The sequence below is a fragment of the Neopelma chrysocephalum genome, unplaced genomic scaffold (assembly GCF_003984885.1).
Source record: "Neopelma chrysocephalum unplaced genomic scaffold, ASM398488v2 Primary Assembly neopelma1_84, whole genome shotgun sequence".
Classification (NCBI taxonomy): Eukaryota; Metazoa; Chordata; class Aves; order Passeriformes; family Pipridae; genus Neopelma; species Neopelma chrysocephalum.
Genome location: NW_020897746.1, coordinates 1,571,820 through 1,593,013, shown reverse-complemented (window position 1 = coordinate 1,593,013; position 21,194 = coordinate 1,571,820). Strand labels below are relative to the sequence as shown.

Sequence of the window (21,194 nt, the reverse complement as noted above, 5' to 3'; positions counted from 1 at the left end):
TGGGGGGACGGGAGGGGGATCGTGGCCGTGGGGCTGTCGGGATTGCACCTCGTATTCCGGGGGAAAACAAAACTTAAACCCAACAAAAACAATCGTGCACATGGACACAAACCAAGGGGAGTGTGGGTGCGGCACCCAGTGCCCCCCCACGCTTCTTCCTGCCCCCCATTGCCGAAGAACTCAGAGACACCAAACTGCCTTCAGCTGCTAACATCTGCTGCTTCCAAAGCACGGCATGGGAACATCAGACCTGTAAGAAACTAATCAACAGCAACGCTGGAAATTAACTCCCCATCCCCAAAATACGTATTCGCAGCTTAGGTTGACCAAGACAGTTACTGTAGAGGAAACTAAACAGAGACTTTTCGCCGAGGACAGATCCGAGATCGACTGACGGGTTATCGAAGACTTGGGTACCCCAGAGCCGTAACCACCACCCGCCGTGTGGTCCCTGGGGAGGCCGAGGTCTCCAGCCGTGATGATGCTCTGAGCCCAGTTTAGGCACAGCCAAGAGGGGACCTTGTTGGTGGGCAGCTTCCCCATGTGCATAACCCGGGGAGCGACTCCTCGCTCCAGCCCCCACACCCTGAGAAGTGCTGCCCCCACCACACTGGAGGAGCGTGAGCCCACGGGGTGCCCTCCCAGCAACCGATTCCCAGCCAAGGAGTTAATAACCAGGTTCCCCAAGGAAACACCCAGACTTGGCCAAAACCTGGCATCCAGCCCCAGAAGTTCTCCAGAAGATCCCTGAGTCTCCACTGCGGCCACCCCTGAGATCTCCTTCATGGGCTCGGTCCTCTCTGGTGCTGTCAGCAGACCATGAACCCTCAGATGACTGAAGATCTGTGCAGATGACACCCAGATCCTGGCTGGCCACTGGTTTCACTGGCAGTTCTCCCAGATCCACACCAGCTCTGCCCTCACTCCCCCTGGAGCTGTAGCTCCCTGGCATCCCTGCATTAGGTGGCCACCTCCTTGGAGACAAAGGAGGTGGGACAGTGAGTGCCAGGGACTGTCCCTGCGGGGCCAGGGTAGAGCTCTAAGGCTTGGCTGAGGTAGAGCCCGTGCAGGGCAGAGACCTGCCTGAGGGAAGGGACTGGATGAACAAAGTGTGACCCACCTGGAGCTCCCCAAACTGTTCTCCTCCTTCTGCTGGGGGTGAAACCCCCAAATTTAAATTTCCCAATTTCAAATCACAAACACACTAAGCCAGGTAGGGGCTGCCTCACCTCCAACCTGCATCCTGAGGGCAGGCCTGGCTGTTGAGCTGGCACCCAGGCACTGCACCCCCATGCCAGGCTGCTCCCCTGCCACAGCAGCCCGTGAGGAATGGGGATATCCGAGTTCACCTCATCCAGGGAGACAGGAAAGGCAGGGAGGGCAGGACGGGTACCTGGAGGAGAAGCAAACATTAGTCGCTATGAAAAGCAAAACCTCCCTGATATTTTTCCTTTTAGGAAACTTGGAAACATCTATTTTATGACATTTTCCAGTGGTTTTGCCTTGTTTTATAGCAATTGACAATATTTATATAATGACATAAACCACCATAAAGCGAGGCAGCCATGTAAATAGGTGCAAAGTGGAGGCTCCCAGGGAAGCTCCAGCCAGCACTGGGCTGCTGGAGACACCACCCGGAGGGAGCAAGCTCTGCTGAGCCTCCCCCTGCCACCACAAGGCCCTCCAAAATTAGTGTGGGTATTAGCAGAAAAATCCCACCCTGGACATCAAGCAAATCCCCCTCAAGTCTGTGTTTTCTCCCCTTTCCCAGAGTGGACTTGGTTTTTCTCATCTCAGAGCTCAAGGAGAGGTGACAGTTTTGCAACCCAGGGAACCCAAGCCACCAAGTTTTGAGGAACAAAATCTGACCTCAAGTGTCTAAATGGAGACTTAAAGCCCCAGAATGGGGTTGGATGCTCTCCTGCAGCCAATGTCAGCTGATGCCAGGGACACCCCACCAGCTGGAGACAGCATGTCCTTGGTTATTTGGGATGTCCTGAACCACAGGAGACCTTCAAATGGCCTAAAACCAATGGGATCCAACCGAAAGCCAGTTCACTTGGAGTGCAGGAAGGCAAGGCCAGGGGACACGAGGACTTGGGAACTGCCCACTGAGCACACCTGGACACCCAACGCTCACTCCCGTTTTCCAACCTTGTCGAGCACAGCCACCCTCCCCAGCACAGCCTTGACACCCCTAAACCCACCCAGGGACACCCCCAACCCCTTGCCCGCTCCCACTGGTCTCAGAGGCTGCAGAAGAACCACCACCCACTCCATGCCATGGCCAGACCCCCCCAGGCACCGACACAACCTGGGAAATCTGAAGGAAAGGAGTTCGCACAGGACATGGAACAGCTCAGATCCCACAGGGGTGAAGTCCCCATCCCTGTCCCACCAGGATCCTGTCCCGTCATCCCCGCTGGAGTTTTGCATTTCCAACCAGACCAGGGAAACCCCTTCACTCCATGCACTGTCCCCCAGTGCCCTTCATGCACTCCCAGTAACCCTGACCTGGAGGAGCTGCTGGTGGAACTGGCACACAGCCTCCCCCACACCCATTTTCGGGGTGCCCAGGGATGCAGCACTTCCCTGCAGCCACCCCCTGCTCCAGGACATCTCCTAGGGGGACACCTCTGTCCAGTCACCCAAAGAGGGACAAGATGCCCCCCCCCAAACACGCCCTGCACGGCCGGGGGTGCAGCTCTGAGGGGAACCAACCACACCACGACCAGCAAAGAACCCGGGCACCCCCACGGCCCTGGGGACAGGATGGGGGTCTGGGAGGGCAGCGGGGGTGACCAGGGAAGGGGCCGTGGTGCCTCCAGGAGGGCTTTGGAGAGCAGCTGAAATGCCAAAACAATCATCACTGACGGTAGCACCCGACAAAAGTCGCTTCGTCTCGTTTCTGTTCGTCTCGTCGTGTCCGTGCCCTCTCCCCGCACACCCCCCTCGTCCCCTCACAAAACCTGTGTTGTTTTGGGGTTCAACTGTTTTTGTTGATTTTTTTTTTATTATTTCTGTTAATATCTTGAACTGTAAATGTTGTTTAGTTATGACCATGGCAGACTGCTTTGGGCGATGTTTCTTTACAATGCATACTAATATATTATGGTTATTATATATGAATATATTTAATGACACGTGAAAAAGTTGTGGATTTTCTTATTGTTTTTCCCAGTTGTTCCTTTTTATTTTTTTCTTTTGTTTTTATTTTTCCCCCCTCTTTGTTTGTTTGTTTGTTAGATTGGCTGTAATTTACCTGAAGGAGCTTGTAACTGTTCAGCACCCACTCGGTAGAACTAAAGTCAGAAACCAGTTGAATAAACTCTTGTAAACTGTAAAAATCTCCATGGATCTCTGCTTCCTCCCACCCCTCAGGCTGGCAAGGGACAAGGAAGTGACAGTGTCCTCTCTGCCTCCCTAGGTCTGCCATTGTCCCCTTGGCAGGGTTGAGGTGGCACAGCTATTTTTGACTGCCAGTCCCAGCCACGTCCCCCAAATATCCCCCTGGCACTGCTCCCTGCCCTTGGGGACAGTGGGGTCACCATGGGGGGGGTGGGGGGTGGGATGGGGGGACCCTCCCAGCACCTCTGCTGCCAGAGGAGACTGAGCCCTGGGACAGAGCCAGGGCCTGCCAAAACCCGTGGGACCCCATACAGAGTTGGGGGACAGGTGAGGGGACAGGGCAGAGCCAGAGTCTGGGCTCAGGGGAGCTGCCAACCCCACTCCAGACCTATTTCTGTCCCATGCACAGGCTGCTCACCAGCACTGTCCCTTCCTGCCCATCCTGTGCATCAGCTCCACCACCCATCGCCCACGGGGGAACAGTGGGGCCAGTGCTGCTGCTGCACCCCAGGGCTGGTGGCACCGACAGGATGGAAACCTGGAGGAGGGGGGAACTGAGGCAGCAAAACACTTCCAGGGAGAAAAATACAGGCAAAAGGTCCTGCAAACTGCCGAGGGGTCAGACCCCTGACCCTGCCCTCGGCATCACTGGTAATTTATGGATCCAAAAACATCTCGGAGGTCAGAAATCTCAGATCTTTATTGCACAGACAAATGGGCCACAAGTGACACCCCCTCTGCTCCGGGGCCATCGCCTGTGGCTCCACTGAGGAGCAAATGGGTTTCCCACATTGCTCTGGCTCCAGGCAGGTGGCCAGTCAGCCAAAGGTGACACGGTGGCTCTGGAAAGAGGGGGATGAGCCTATTCCCACTGAGGGCCAGATCTGGAGCAGTTCTCCCAGCCTGGTCCCACCAGACAGCGTGGGAGACCAGCCATCCATGCCCTGAGCTCAGCACTGAGCTCACACCAGAAATGACAGCATGTGAAAATGCCCAGCAGCCTCCCAAGGTCATCTCTGTCCTCATGTAGGAGCTGGGGACATTTTACTCGGGGCACTGTGACATCCAAGTGTGTGTAGCACGTACCAGGCCTTCCCCCAGCACTTGTATTTTTGATAAAATAACAACTGGAAGCAACTGAAGTCCTGACCATGTCGTCCAAGAGAGAAAGGGAGGAGTGGAAGGGAAGGCAAAGGGAATGTGTCTCTCTGGGCACATTCCAGGAAGACCTTTGCTTGGAGAAGCCACTGCAGGTTGGCTTCTCCAACCCTGCTGCTCAGAGCCAAAAACCAGCAGCTCTCGTATTTTAACCTTCCTTTTTCTTTAGAGGGGCAGGGAGACAGCACAGCTTTCCTCCTCACAGCAGAACGCTGCCAAATCTGCTGCTTTTTAATAAAATTCCTCACCCACACGACACATTAAATGTTACCTAAAGGGCAAGTCTGAGAACCCCTTTGTTCGACATCTCGGAGAGCAAATCCTCGTGTTTCCACCCAACAGGAAAAATGTGCCTGAGGACCCAGTGGGTCAGAAACCGCCTTTTTAAAGGCTCGACCAGAACAAAGTCACAATGTAACGTTGATCGGGATGAGTTACACGTCCATCCTGCACGTCCTGGGAATTCAAACAAAACCTTAATTCCCTCTGTAAATGACAGTTCTAATTAGAAGCCCAAGCCCGTGGTCTCATCTCAATAAACCACGTGTTGTTCTGCTGCTGGCGCTGAAGATCCACTGGGCTGTTCCAGAGCCGTGAGTGAAATCCCACTCAGGGCTGGGGCACAGGCTGCTGCTGAGGAACAACTCCAGGAGCATTTCCAGTGTCAGTCCCTCTGCAGAGCTGCAGGAATGCACAAATTTGGAACATGTCTCCAAAGCCGCCCGTTACTCGTTTCCAGCTGGAGCAGCCCTGCTTAAAGCTCCGTTTCTAATCTGACATCAAGCAATAAACTAATCAAACCCCTGCCGCGTCCTCTCGAAAACCACAAGAACATTAAACTAACATTTTTTCCCCCTCCCCTCCTCTGAAGGCTGTAAGATAAAGCATCTCTAAGGAAAAGCAGGCAGGCACAACCTGGATTGGACTTTTAAAGGCTTCAAGGATAATCTACAGCGAAGCACTTGTGGAGCTGGTCTCTCCTCCAGCTCTGACCTTTGGTGCCAAGCACTGAGCACTGGCTGGGAGTCAGCACAGCCCTGTTTGAAGCTGCTGCCCAAGCCACGAGGCACAGCTGGATCTACTGGCCTTTTTCTCCACCAAGCTCCTCTCTCCACCAACCCTGTGCAATTCCCAGGAGCACAAAGACAAGGAAATGCTGCTCTCCAGCTCCAGGGCACAGTTCCTACGATTGTAGGACACGATACTATCAATGACAGGTATTGAGAGAAGCTGTGGCTGCCCCATCCCTGGAAGTGTCCAAGGCCAGGCTGGAGGGGGCTTGGAGCAACCTGGGCTAGTGGAAGGTGTCCCTGCCTGTGGTCTTTAAGGTGATCTTCAAGGTTCCTTCCAATCCAATCTACGATTGTTCTACTACCCTGAGGTACTCAACAGCTCCCTGCCTCTGTTTCCTGCAAAACTCCATATTCTCCCATCACAGCCACCTCTGTCATTCCCAGCTCAGATCCTGGAGTGATGGAGTCAAAGCCTCAGCTCCAGCCAGCACTTGCACGCTGCAAGCAGACAACTGAAGGTCATCTCAGGGCACCAAGCCCTTAATGAAGGGGCCTCTGCCCAAGCCCCAACTAAGATGGGGAAACTGAACCCAGAGGAGCAAAATGGCTTGATGTCCCTCAACAGGGGACACAGCACCAGGACACCCTGGCTTCCCTCCTCCCAGAGCAGCACCCCCACCCCAGCTGTGTGGGTGGAAGGCAGGGAGAGGGACAGGAGTGCCAAGAGCCAGTTGAGAGCTGTGAAGGAACACACTCCACCACGGCAGGTGAGGACGAGCCCAGGGCTGGCAACTCTCAGAGATCTTCATAATACACGTGAAGTCAGACAGAAATTGCTTATTTCCTTCTGCAAATCAGCACTTAGGAAATGTAAGCGTTGGATAAATCATTCATGGACAGCACGAGATGGTAGGAAACAATAAAACCCCAGGCAGATAAATTGTAAATAAATGGATCGGCTTTTATTCAGTATTTATTGCTTGCTCTATTAATGCTGAAATCAAACTGACACGTGTAACAAAATAATTATTTTCTTGGCCAGAAGCAAACATTCAGTACTTCTTTTTCATTAGTTTTGAGATAGGTAATCCTTCCTCTCAGCTTTAACAGCATGTGAGAAGTTATAAAGGAAGAGGCAGAGCTCGATCACCGAGACCAGGACGTTAATGATGGTACATCTCCCGTGGTCAGCCTGGCAGAGCCTGTGGGGAGGACACCAGGGCAAGGCTCTCCACCCTCACATGCCTGGTGTGACTCCTGTTGCTGTTCACATTTCTCTCTGTGGAGATCAATAACTCCCCAACAACTCTGGTCTGACTCACCAGCGATTCCGTGCAGCCCATGGGGGTCCTGCCCCTCCCAAAGGGCTCTGTGGGCTCTCACATCCCACCCTGTGAGAAACCAGGTGCAGCCATTCCCCAAGACTATTCCTTGAAAAACGTTAAGCATTTCCATTCTGAAGGAAGGTATCAGGAAGCGGAGGAATGTCGCTGCACTCCAAACCACTCCTGCATTTCAGGATTTTAAAGCCCTCGGGACGACTGAGCTCAGCAGAAGTGGTGGCAGGTGGGCAGGTGGCACCAGCACATCCTCAGACACAGATGCAGGAGAGATGTATCCACTGTACAGCTGCTGCTGCCTGAGTGCCAGAGGAAGGTGGGAAGAGAGCCCTTTTCCCGCTGAAATCCTCCAAATCACACAGCTCTGCTCAGCTGCGCGCCGAAGGAGAGCGGATGTCTGGCGGACACGGCTTCAGTCTGGTACTGCTGAGGTTATTTCCAACACAGAAGGTCTCTGCACACAGTCAGGCTGTTCTCTGGAGTCCTTGTGCTCGGTGTGGAGCAGCTGCTCCCACCAGCCCTGGATCTGTGTTAGTTAAATTGGCCAGACAGCGACCACGACGATGGCGATGAGCAGCAGCACGATCACCACCAGCATTCCTGCAAGAGATGGAACAACGTTAAGGTTGTGCCTTCAGCATTTACAAATGGTTTCCTGCAATTAAATTCTTCCTCTGAGTCCTGCTCCTCCACCCAGCTGAGACTGATTCCCCTTGCTCATCCCTCACAGATCCCTGCACAGCAGCCACGGGGACAGAGACGTGGACTCAACCCCCACATTGGCAGAGAGGGTCTTTCTCCTCCTGACCCTTCAAATATTTTCTAACAGTCCCTGCAGGGTATATTCCTACCTGAACATCTGCCATGCAAAGACTAAGGGATGTGTTTAACTCATGGTGAGGCCAGTTAAGCTTTTCTAGAATCCCTCTGTACCATCCCACTGGGGCAAAGGATTATTCGGAAGGAAATCCAAATTGCATCAGGAAATTGTTTCCAACACAAACTTCTCCTGCTTTCAGAAAAAACTCTGTACAGACAAAAAAAACAGGCTTTCAGGCATGTGCCTGACTTGGGAAAATGTGGATCATCCAGCACGGGAGAGAGTCCAACAGTTCTCTGCCCCACCATGCAGCTTGTGGCTCCCTGTGCCCCATCCTGCCCTAAAACCCACCAGACTTTAATGAATGTGATCTTACAAAACTTCACAACTACTTCTCAATTCAGGCACACCAGCTGCCCTGAAGGACAGTGTTAAAAAACATGAGTTATGGATCGTTTTAAAGACTGATCCCAAAACCCAGCACAGCAGATTTTCTCTCCCTCACAACTGAACGACAGTGACAAGGTGACGTGGCTGTGGGAACCTGCTAGAGGAAACTAATTCATACAGTCACAGAGGGGTTTGGGTTGGAAGGGACCTTAAAGCTCATCTCATTCCCACCCCCTGCCATGGGCAGGGACACCTTCCACTAGCCCAGGTTGCTCCAAGCCCCATCCAACCCAGCCTTGGACACTTCCAGGGATGGGGCAGCCACAGCTTCTCTGGGCAACCTGTGCCAGGGCCTCACCGCCCTCAGAGCCAAGAATTTCTTTCTAATACCCAATCTAAATCTACTCTCTGTCAGTGTGAAGCCATTCCCCTTTGTCCTGCCACTCCAGGCCCCTGGAAATAGTCTCTCTCCATCTTTCCTGTCAGCTCCCCTCATGTACTGGAAGGCCACAATTAGGTCACCCTGAAGTTTCTCTTCTCCAGGCTGAACAATCCCAACTCTCCCAGCCTTTCCTCCCAGCAGAGCTGCTCCATCCCTCTGATCCTCTTGGTGCCTCCTCTGGACTCTCTCCAGCAGCTCCATGTCCTCCCTGTGCTGTTCCCCAGGGCTGGAGCAGCTCTGCAGGGGGGTCTCACCTGAGGGGGCAGAGGGGCAGAATTACCTCCCTTTTCCTTTGCTCCCCTTTCTTAGGGAACCTCCTTCCTTTGTCTCCCCTTTTTTAGAGGAAAGGAAGAAATGTTTCAGTGAGAATGGCCTGGATCCCTCCAGTCCCCCATCACCTCCCAAACCACCCCCAACACACAAACTCCTTGCCTGGCTGAACCACTGTGCTGGGCACTGGCATCACACACACAGGGGTGTCCCCTGGGCTTAAATGATCTTTTAATTAAAAGGCTTTTATTTGTGTTTAGTATCTGCTCCGTGCTGTCTCCCTGTCCTAGCTGTGGGAATGGCTCCAAGAGCGGAAAACCTGTCCCTTCCTTTGGTCTGCTCACACATGACTATTACTCAACCACTTACAGTATTTACAAGTCCAGCTCATGGCAATTAAAAAAGGATGTATTAAAATAAACCCCTCTTTCCAAGCTGGAAAAGGATATTAGACACTGCTTTTTGTAAATAGTGTCATGTTTTCTGTGCAGAAACTGTTTCTCTGCCAGGGGTCCAGGATTTTTTTTTCCAGGGAAATAAGAGTTGCCACCAACAGTATTTTTTTTTTTCTTTTATGCTCAGTTGAAACCATTTGTTATCTGAGCTTGGGCTGCGCTTCCCTGCACTGGCTCCAGCAGGTCTTGGATACTGAGCCTTTTCCTTGCTGGAACAGCTGTTGGCAGAGAAGGCAGCAATTCCATGTGCTCCACCTGGGATGCCCTAGGATGTGGCAGGACCTGGCACTGCAGTGGGGACAAGCTCTTTGGCCCGTGAGGGACAGGAGGCAGTGACTGCATCCCGTGGGCAGGATGGTTTGGGGTGATTCTGTTTAGAGGACACCTGGGTGAAACTGTTTATTAAACTGATTATTGGCAACACCATCTATGGAATCTCAGAATGGTTTCGGGTGAAAGGGGGGCCTTAAAGATCATCTTGTTACACTCCCCTGCCATGGGCAGGGACACCTTCCACCAGCCCAGGTGGCTCCAAGCCCCGTCCAACCTGGCCTTGGACACTTGCAGGGATGGGGCAGCCACAGCTTCTCTGGGCAACCTGTGCCAGGGCCTCACCACCCTCACAGGGAACAATTTCTTCCCTATATCTCATCTAAATCTACTCTCTGTCAGTTTAAAGCCATTCCCTTTGTCCTGTCCCTCCAGGCCCTTGTCCCAAGTCCCTCTCCAGCTCTCTTGGAGCCCCTTTAGGCACTGGAAGGGGCTCTGAGGTCTCCCCAGAGCCTTCCCTTCTCCAGACTGAACAGCCCCAACTTTCTCAGCCTTTCACTATCTTTCTAGTCTCATGTCTTATACACCTTAATATACATTTTGCAGTTTTCAAAAGAGCCAGAAGCAAATAATTTGCTTATATGGGGAAGAAATGAGGTCTGATAAAGCCACCACATTCTGACTCTCTGTTATGTTTTGCACTGGAGGGAAAAGTTTTAGAGGGTGAAAATCCTTCGCACGGTTTCAGCGTAACAGAGTTTATGGACTCGAGCAATTAAGAGACAACTGAGATCAGTTGCTTGGAAAATACTCTATAGGTGTGAATTAGTAATGATACAAAGTGGAGTTAATGGGGTGTAATTATTCTTTGACAACTCCCAAGAAAAACTGCACATAAATCCTGAATTATTCCCCAGCAGGAAGAGGGGAAGGTGGGGCACTAATAAAGTGTTGCTAATGGGCAGTGCCAAACGAACCCGAAATTTCAGGGGACCTTCAGGGCAGTAAGAGCAGGTCAGCAAAATTAAATAATCCTGATTTTATTCCTGGAAAGAGACTGGTATTAAAAACCTGGAGCCAGAAAGCAGTGGTCAAGTCCTTATCCCATGTGAGCAGCAGAGCCAGCCTGTGTTGGTGCCCCTCCATCAGTGACCAGGGATCTGATCCCAGTGATTCACACACATAGAACAGGACAACATAAATTGCCAATAGCACACAAATTTCAAAGCACCTCTTGCATGATAGAGACCAGATGTTACACACATTTTTCTCCTCCCTTGTACCAAAGAATAGCAGATTAAAAGGATCTGAAGGTTTTAAACCTGGGTGTTTCACATGCTTTCCTGACAAAAGCTATGGATAGGATCTGACAGGAATTCTGCATTCTGGATTCCCTGCCTGCTTTGCCTTTTTTTTTTTTTTTTTCTTAAGTCCTTTTGATTTATAAATATTCCCCTTGACAAGAAGCCCTCAAAGTTCAGGAATCAAAGTCACTAACAGAGTCAACAGGAGTCGGAGAAGAACAAAGAAGAGATTCTTGCACAAAAGTGACAGGAATACAAATCCAAACTGCATCTCTCAGGGAAAGGTGGGAAGCGAAAGCAGAAATCTATGAGCAATTACAGAGCAAATAATGAAGGCAGGCTGGAGAAAATGCCACTCTCCAAGCTCCCTCTGCTAAAGGCTCAGTGTTCCAGCTGCTGTTCCAGCTGCTGATCCAGCCTGGAGGAGCAGAGCAGAAATGCAGAGAGCATGTTCCCAGCTTACACCGAGTTCCAGGGCATGGCAGGATGGCAGGATGGGGATCTCCCCACCATTCCTGGGAGCACCAGCCCTGTTGCTCTGCCAGGGGTTACTGCTGCTGCTGAGATCAGCTACCCTCTGCTCATCCCCCCAGTCCCGACCCCCAGTCCCTGGGCTCAGGGGAGGTTGATACTTCAAACCCCACCAAACCTTCTCCAGAAACAGTGAAGATCAAATTTTCAGATGTAAGATGGAAAGAAAAGGTTAAAATACATGTAATTAATCTCCAGGTTAAGATCTCTCTTCAGTCTGTCTCTCCTGCTCTGTCCAGCCCTGAGAGCAGAGGATCTGGGGTTCACACCACACCCCATCTTCCTGGGGTCACCTGGGGCAACCCAAGTCCCCAGGCTATTCCCTCTTCCCAGGATTTATCAGCTCTGAGGGTCACTGGTTTGGGGTTCCTGATTTACTCCTATACAAACAACCTTCCAATCTGAGGTTCACATAGAAATGCAAACAATTCCTCCAGGTCCAAATCCACCTGAAGGGGTTTGGGCATCCAGGAGAGGAATCTGCACCCCCAGTTACACCTCAGTGTCCAGGGGTTAATGATCACATCAATATAGGCTGGCTGAGGACTCTTGTTCCCTTGTGCCTACTCGGCCTGGCAGTAGCCACCCCTGCCTGGTTGGGCCCTACTCCAGGGTGTAAGTTCTCATTAGGTTGTTTCTTACTTACACCCCACTTAGACCCTGCTCCCTGGAGCACTGCCATCCCCAGCGATGACAGACACCAGTCACACAGATGACAAGTCCAATAAATCGTTTTATTTCCCTCTCTTTATCCCAGCCTTTGCTGTTTTCCTATTGCAGAGATCCCAGACATGGCTTGGAGCCACACTTGAGCACCCTGTACAACTGGACACAGCACATCCCTGCCCTGGGGAACATTCCTGCCCTGGGGAACATCCCTGCCCTGGGGAGCATCCCTGCCCGTGCTCCCTGCCCTGGGGAGCACCCCTGTCCTCTGGGATGGAGCCCACACTACAGGCACAGCACACGTGTTGCTGCCGAAATCCCGGGTGTGCTGCAGAGCTGCAGGAGCACAGAGAGTTAACAAACATTTCTGGTTTGTAACCTCATGGAAGCACAGGGTGGCATGTCCCAAACAAGCCTATTTGCCTGCAATAACTGCTCTGAATCACAAGCAACTCTGATGAAGTGGTTTCCTCGGGGAAGAGCGGATCCCTCCCGTCAGCCAGCAGCCGCTTTTGTGTTTGTGATTAATCAGCGAGACTTTCCTGTTCCTCCTGCTGACTGATGGGATGGAGGGGCTGAGGCTCAGCGATCCACAATTCTCCTTAGAGCCTCTTTAATTCCTAAGCTGAGGAAGGTGGGAGCCTGGCAGGGATGTTTGCTCACAAGCAGAGCCGCCGATGGAGGGACGAGACTCGCAGCACCCACACGGAGCAGCCAAACTGTTGCTTGTCAACTGGGTGCTCGTGCCAGTGTTCTGACAGGGCAATATCTACTGTGAAATATCCCCTTATTGTGCTGAAGGGAACTCCTGGGAATTCGAGCGCGTTCAGGATCTGGCAGGGGTTCAAGTGCCTTTGAACAGGCAGGCAGGAACTTGGTCATAAACCCATCGTGTTTTGACAAGTCCCTCTTGAATAAGTGTCAAAAGATTTCTGGTCTCCTTCTATCAGACTATTGATTTACCCCCACAGACGCTCTGTGGCCACTGACATTTAATGTGTTATCAGCCAGGGCATTCTACAAGGTGTCCAACATCACATCACCCTGGGCAGCCCCTGCAGAGGAGACATTGCACCTTCCTCATCCCCTTGGCATCTCCCTGCTCCAGAAATGAGATCCTGGTTTCATTTTTATAAACACACACCAGCAAGGTGTATTCCAGGGATTGAGGAGACCCTTGTTTAACGGCACTACCAATGTCAGCAACACTTCAGCTCTTCTCCTTCAGTCTCCCACCAGTCCTGGCACAAGGAGTGGATGCCTGATGTGCTCCATGTGGCTGCTCAGCATCCCATCACCAACATGCTCCATGTCACCACCAACCAGTGCTGCCACCCAGCTCAGGCAGGGATGTGAAGGGAGCAGGGAGGTGCACCCAGGCCTCCACAGGTCTCCAGTGGCAACACTGATCTGTCCATCTGTCTTGGAGGCATCTTCCAGTGTAAAACCAGGTCCACTCCACTACTCTGTTCAACCCCAAACCTGTCAGTAATGGCACAAGATATCACAGCAAGGTGCTCACCCACTGCTCTGAGCACCAGCCCGCCTTGGGCTGCCCCTGGAAATACCCAGTCACTGGGGAGAACATCCCAAATGCTTCCAAAGCACATTGGGAGGGTCTCTGGAAGCAAGTGCAGAGAGAGTCTGTCTGTGAGAGCTGAGGTCTGGACTCCATGAGCAAGGAAATCTCTTCCAGTCCCTGCTGCTATAATTAGTGCACAGAGCCTTGGATGGTCTTTATAAATAGGGGAAGTAAATGGAGCATATGCTGAGGGGTGATGTCTCCTCTCCACAGGGGGCACAGCCACGGCTTCTCTCCCAGCCTGGAAGCAGATTGCTGGGGCAGCAGGGCAGCCCCTCCCAACAGGGAGCACCAACTCTTTTTCGGCCACAGACGTGACCAATGTGATCCCCATCTGCCATCCCCAAATCCACCTCAGCTGGAAACCTGGAGCCTCGGGAAGGGGCTGTCCTTTGGGTGAGCTCCATGGACCTGTGGGCTTGGTGCTCTTCCTGAATATTCAGGATAGTCAGAAAGCAAACACAGCCACACGTTGGCTGGTTCCTGGGCATTGAAGTAAATATTGATTTCAGCCCATTAAAAAAAAAGAATCCAAGGCATGTGCATGTGTGTGTGTGGCCAAGTCCTCTGCCCTGACTTCAGAAGCTGAAAGGTTACATCCAAGTCCATTCCAACACCATCTAACTTGCAGCTGGCAAATCCCACCCCAAAAACAGGATGTGCCTTTGGGCCATCCCCTGGCTCTTGGTGTTTGCAGAGAGGAGACACAGGAAAAGCAGCCCTGCAACAAGCCCTGAGCACCCCCAGCACCTTGCTGGTGAACATTTTTGGGAATAGGAGTTGTCCTCGGGGTTTTCCTGAGCTTTTCTGCTGATTTGGGTATAGTGTTATTCTCAATAACCCTAAAGGTTCAGCACTGGTGTCTTTTATAGATTATAAAATAATAATAAATAGCATGCTATGACTTTAAAGAGCCTGGTATAGCATTACATTATCTGGAAAAAGCAGTTTGGCTTATGCCAAGTAAGTTATATTCCCACAGAACTGTCTATCCAGAAGTTTATGAACAAGTCTTCTTTTATAAGTGACATGGAGCACTAACTTATAAACACATAATAGTTGTTTTATAGGGTAGGAGAGAAGCAGGGGAAGGATGGGAGCTTCAACAAGGGGCTGTAGAGTCATGGCTGCTTTCCTTGAGCACTTCTATTTAATATCACAGTTTTTAAAAAACCCAAATTTTATCTGCTTTTTCAGTAAGTTAATTTTAAGTCTGTGTTGCCAGATATATGGCAGAAACCCTGCCCAAATGTGCTCAAAACCCTGATTTTCGAGGCAGCAGAGAACCAGCTCGGCCGCTGGCTCCAACCCACCACACATACCTAAAGCACTAGTTTCACATGGCAAGCGCCCCAAGAAATCCATCTTGCTGTCCTTTATGTTCCCTAAAAAAGAGCCAAACACTTTCTCCCCCAAAAGCTATAAAAAACCTCTTTCCTTCTAACGTTCTCCTCGTTCCGAGCGAGCCGGGTATTCAATTTGTGTTGCATTAAGAACCACTTTAGCACAAATCCCAGGCTATTAAGCTGGCTTGTATGTAAATACATCCCCCCCCGATTCCTACACCTGCATCATTGAAACCATCTCTCTGGAGGCTTGCTCTTTATTAGTTTTGTGACAGCCAAACGTTTTCTTGGGCGACAGGTCCGGGTAAAACACTGGGATCACACATTATCCGACGCCCCCGCCCGCCCAGAGGAACCTGGGCCTTATTGCTTTTGACCTTCCTTTTCAACTGGTCTGACTTGAGAAATTTAACACTACAATTGTACCTCTCAACCCTGACATCAAAATCATTGGCAGTTCTCAAAGAAATCAAGAGCAGGCTCTGCGAACAGTTATTAAAGGCTCCAAATGTTCATGTGTTTCATTGGGTCTAGAGGAGGGGGGGAAAAAAAAGAGGCTTCTCAAAAAAGCTGAGCTCGTTGGAAACAACAACTATTGCATTATTAATTCCTTATTTGGAAGAAAGAAAAACCCAGGTCATTCCTATGTAGGATGAAAAAACTCCTAGTCTATGAGTTATTCCACATTTGGAGCTGTTCATGCGATGCCAGATTAACCTGAAGAAACGATTTATCTGAGGGAAAGGTACAGACTTTGTTTATACACATTAACTCCTCAGTCAACATTATTTCACACATTAAAAATTGCATTTTTGTGGGGTTTTGTCATATCAGGTTGGAGATACGATTCCCTCTGGGGCACACAGATGAGCCTTTGATCACGGCATGGAGATACCTCAGATCCCTGACAGTGGGGCCTGTTGGCAAACAAAGTGTGGCTAAATCACAGAGAGATGAAAACCACCACTACCAGAAAACAAAAGTCAGATTCGGCCCCAGAAGCAGCGTGGAGTGAGTTTGCATCCAAAACATTTATTACTTCAGCAATCGAATAATCCCAAACTTTGGGTCTCAAACCACATGTGCAGCCCGGCTGAAGGAAGGGAAGTGAGATAAGTGTTTCTCTTAATCCATTATTGTTATACTTCAATTTGCTTCTTTTTTAATCTATTTTTTCACATCACAAACGCATGCCAGACAGTGCATTGAACCGCTTCCAAGCACAACTGCCCAGAAATCCCATATTCCTTCAGAAAGCGACACATAAACCCAACCTCACCCACAGCTCACAGGGATTTGGTCACAGCCCTCAACCACGTTTCACCATCTCTGCTGCTCAGCTGCTCTCTGGGAAGGTCATCTCCTGTCTCTGGCTGTGGTTGGAAGGTATAAAGTGCCACACAAATACACATTTGCCTGTATGTCTATCAAACAATTCCTTAATCTCTTGCACTGCCCTGAGAACCAGAGGAGAGGAAGGGCAGTTCAAAGGCAGAAAGATTTCCTATGGAAATTAAGAAATATAAATAATTCTACCTTCTGAGCCACCAGAAGTGAGGCTCAGAGACAGGCAAGACATTTGTTTGGATCTGAAGACAAGGCAAGAGCACAGCAAGAACTAAACTGTCACAAGTTCTAACTTTCAGAGGAGTCTGAGGGAAAGGGAACACTTTGAGCTAAATTTGTATCTCCTTTAAATAGCAGAAGGTAGTTCAGAGAGGACAATGCTGGAGAAATGGTTCATGTACCTCTGAGGGTGAATTACTGAACCAACTTTAAAAGCAACTTATACACACACCCGAACGACACCTTTCTGCAAAGACACTCGATGATAATTTCCTGGACACACCACGGCACAAAGAGCAGGTGTAAGAGGCAACAGCTTACCCAAGGGTCTCCCCACCCCAAAAACCCCAACATCAACCCAAAACTGGCAATCCCAACCCATCTCTGCCTGCTGTCCTGTTGTGAGGGCTGAGCTGGGGCAGCAGATCCGGAGCTGTGCAGATCACCCAGCTCCCAGCAAGCCCCAAACTGGAAACATTCTCATGGTTTTTCCTTTTGTTCTTCTAGAGTGACTTCACAGACTTTCCTTGCTTGTCCCCACACTATTATCAAACTGTTTCCAACCCCAAAGGTCATCGGCAGACGTGGTTACTGGATTTTTTTGCATGTGGCTTATTTTTTTTCCTTTTTTTTTTTTTGTTTTTAATTAAATAAGCACACACACTTTCCAATTTTCCCTTCTCCAAACTCTCGAGCATCCTTTCCTTTGCAAAAGGGATGCCAAGAAACAGGATCAGTCAAGCAATGTGCCGCATTTCTGAGCAACTGTGCTACAACTTGGAATGGGACTTGTGGAAGTTTCACAAACCTCAATGTGCACTGAAGGTTTCCCAGAAGAAAAGACACAAACCAGCTCAAACAAGATCACAGAGGATCTACAAATCCCTTCTTTCAGATGAGGTTCACCGAAGGGAACCCAATCAAGCCACAGGTGTCCCCTGAACCCTTTTGTTCTGGAATAAGCTCAACGAAAAGCAGCAGGGAAGGGTGACAAAGCACAGGGTTTAAGTGGGACATCCTCATCCCCAGGCTCCCCAGCAGACATCCCCCCATGCCACAAGGAATGAGGAGCAGAAGTGTTTGGCAAAGACCACAGCTTCATGAGCTGTGGTGGGGAGAGCTCAGGGTGAGAGCTCAGGGTGTGAAGGACAGCCAGGGGAAGCTCTGCTGGCAAGAAGAAAATGACCTGAGAAAATCCAACAGTTCCAACCATCAGATGGTTCCTCAGCAGCACGAACCACAGGTCACTGAAGAGACTTATCACTGGAGATTTACCAGCCCTGGCTGCAAGGAGAGACACCCACCTGGGGCCAAGGTGAGTTAAGTCCCAGGGACGGGGCAGTGCCCTGGTGGCTGCTGTTCCTCCTCAGTCCCTGCACCCATGGATCTTCTCCAGCTCAGCTCCTCTCCCCAGCCCCTGCAGCAGCTCAGCCCAGCTGGCAAACTCAAAAGGGTTTTCCTGAAAGAAAGGGTCACCCCTGCACTGATACCTGCAGCAAGCTGGGACGAGGCAGAAGCCGTGACAGATGATCTCAGCAGGGAACTGGTGCTCCTCCACGACTTTCTCCAGTAAAGACAAATGGGGAAAAATAAATAGTAAAATGAAAGGCCAGCTCTGCTGGCCTGGTGCAGAAGGGGACATCTGCCCACATCCATCTGCCATCAGCTCAACACCCCGGCCTTTGTTTTTGGTAGGGTCAGTTTTCTACCATTATAGCTCCCTGAACTGCCTCACCAGGACACCAGTGCCAGCACAAGGAAAAAGGTGGGAACATGGGGAGAGGGAGCAGGCAGCCACCAGCTCTGCTTAGATGCATCACTAAATTGTCCCATTAGGCTCTTAAATCACTCGAGAAAGTATTATCCTTTGTTTTTTCACTCAAACAAATGCTGGGATTGCTCCCTCCCTAGTTAGATGGATATATTACAGTGCCAAAACGCTTCCAAAACGTTTAAAGCATCAACTGAAGTTACATGTGAAAGAAAAAAACCTTAAAATAATCACAGCTCAGTCAAAGGAGTGGAACGAGCTGCAACAACAAAACCACAGTTCTACTGATGAATCTGAAGTCACAAGAGCTTCACCAGCAAGGCACTGATCAAGGAGAAAAGGTTACAGCAGAAAAAGGATCATGTAGTGTTCATATCAAGTCATTTAAGGTCAGATTAAGTGTTCTTGAAGTTTGGTCCATGTGTCTCCTATTTTAAAAAGTGCCCTGCTTGCACAGGAATTGTAAGAACTTTTGAAAATGGGCTGCTGGCTCCTAAGTCCCTTGGATGCTTGACCGCGTGGTCAGGAGGGTTGAGATTTACATACAAATTGCAGAGCTCCTAAATGGCTTCCTCAGCCCAAGGACCGGGGGTGGAAACGGGAGAATATTTAATGATTAGTTCCTTATGGCTCCGACATTCTTGACGCATATTTCTTGCAGTCCCTGGAACACTCCTGCATTCTTGATTGCAAAATGGCAATAAGTGATTTCCTTTAAAAGCCTTGTCTTTTATTGGAATACTAAAAATACCCCACTAGCCCCACTCCACTCTCTCTCTCTCTTTCCTGGACAGGCACCATCAACCCTGATGTATTCTATTTTGAAGACAGCAATAAACATTTCAGCATGGGCTGTTCAATCCACTTCATAACAGATCTTGCATTTCCAGTGGAGCCCCTACTAGCACCATAAATCATCTTTACACAGACTTAAGTATGAGAAACTCCAGCTCAAAAGCAGCACTGATTTTTTTTTTCCTTTTTAGAAATTAAGAATGGGTACAAAACAGTCAAGAATTAAATGACTGACAAGTTTAAACATGAAACCCCCGGGCTGACCCTGTAAACCAGGGCTGTTGTGATGGTTAGAGCCACACTGTGCAGGGCTGCTCCAGTCAGTCCACTTGACATAAACCCACCTTGGTGGGGTGAAATTCAGAAAAAATTGTCTGCACATCCACTACATTTGAACAAACACGGGTTTCAAATCTGGGATACTCTGGCTGTTGCTGATTTTAAAAACCACAGATGAAGATTAATGACATACCACGTCTGAACTGCTTACACACATCTAATACTCCTTTTGTTTTTCCAGTCTGCACGGGCCCAAAGTCTGAACTGTTCTCCCCACTGCTCCACTCATTATGTCTCTCTCCATCTGCTGCAGACCTTGGAGAACAGCTCGAAGAGATAATTCCAGGTACACCACGAGGAGGCTACTGCACGAGCCAGGATTAATGTCCTGGCTGAGCCGAGGAGCTTCTCCAATAACAGCGGTTGAGCAACTGCGTTCAAGAACCAAGACCAGGGAGCAGCCAGCCCTCCTCAGCCTTCAACATCAAGGTCTTCATGTAGCCAAGAGCTAGAAGGGAGTAGCTCAGAGCCCCAGCAATGGATGAGGAGGAGAGTTTCCCTGGGACTGGTCTGTCTGTTTGGAAGTTCAGCTGGACGAGGTGACCACGTGGCTCCTGAGCCAACCCAGCGGTGTCGGCTCAGGAGAATTCCTTCTTCCCACATTAAGGGACTCTGCTGGGAAATCTGACCTCACTGAGCAAATCTGCTGGTCACATCAAACTCTGTTCCAGCCCTCGAGTCCCTCCACATGCTTCACACAGCTCAGCAGCCACAGGCTGCTGCCCCACATACAGGATGAAACATAAACTGTGGTGCTCATCTGAACACAAGCCTAATACAGGTGGGACGTGGTTATTTCCCTCCTTTTGAAGTCCCAGAGGGACGTGAAGCTGACTTTGGCTGTTGTGGCTGGACAGTCTCATCACCTGCCTCCTGCTCATGAACTCCCTACTCCATGGGATACAGGCAGCAACAGGCTTTGCTTGGCATCAGCTTCCCTTTCTTGGGTAAATCACACCTCACTGAGCCCCTTCCTTCCCCACCTGCAGCTGGTCTCAAACAGGACAGTGTGCAGAAGGAAACTGCACTTCTTTTTAGCTGACTCAATCCATGAATTTGATCTGGGTGAATCTAGTACTTCAACTCCAAGGTCTGGTGACCACAACAAGGACGTGCTCTGAAGGAAGACAATGGAGTCATCAGTCATAAAACCATTGTGTGGAAAGGGATCACGGCAGGTTCCTGTGCAACTCACTGCTCCAAGGAAGGTCAGCTCAGGGAGCCGGGCTCGATAGTCCTTATGGATCCCTTCCAACTTGAGATATTTTATGATTCTAAGACCAGACTGAAACCAGGTTGCCCAGGGCTTTGCCAACTTGATCCTTGAAAACCTTAAAGGACTCAGAACTGTTCAGGGAGCACACACTCTGGATTCTCCTGGACGAAAGCAATCCAGGAGATGTGCTCATCGTCACAAACAGGTTGTGCTACTCTGAGAAAGGTATTTACTAACCCCCAATACTGCTTTGGGAAGCACAGCATGGACAACCCAAAAAGGTACCACTGAAGTGGGTAAATGCTTCTCATCTCAAAACTGAGGAAAGGAGAAAAACCGTGGCATCTTCCCATCTGGCTCTTGAAACTTTTAGGTGCAGCTCCATTGCCTTTGAAGTCAACACCACTTTGGACAAACTGTGTGTTTCACCCCAGTTTCTGCAGAGGTGTATCAGCCTGCATGTAAAATTCTTGACACAGATACAGCTGTTATTTTGTTGAGAATTGTGTTTTCACAATTCAAAGAACAATTCTTCTTTTAGAAACTTGCTCAACCTTTGGCAATGCAGCCTA

General features: G+C 50.0%; 1 protein-coding gene across 1 annotated transcript in view; it reads right to left on the bottom strand.

The window, feature by feature from the left end:
* Positions 1 to 6,457: 6,457 nt before the first annotated feature.
* The window catches only part of STX8 (syntaxin 8), a 127,143-nt gene continuing 112,406 nt past the window's right edge, over positions 6,458 to 21,194 (bottom strand). The window contains exon 5 of the mRNA XM_027691823.1: positions 6,458 to 7,459. Within this exon, the coding sequence (XP_027547624.1) occupies positions 7,395 to 7,459 (65 nt within the window). The 3' untranslated portion in view covers positions 6,458 to 7,394. The remainder of the gene's footprint in view (positions 7,460 to 21,194) is intronic.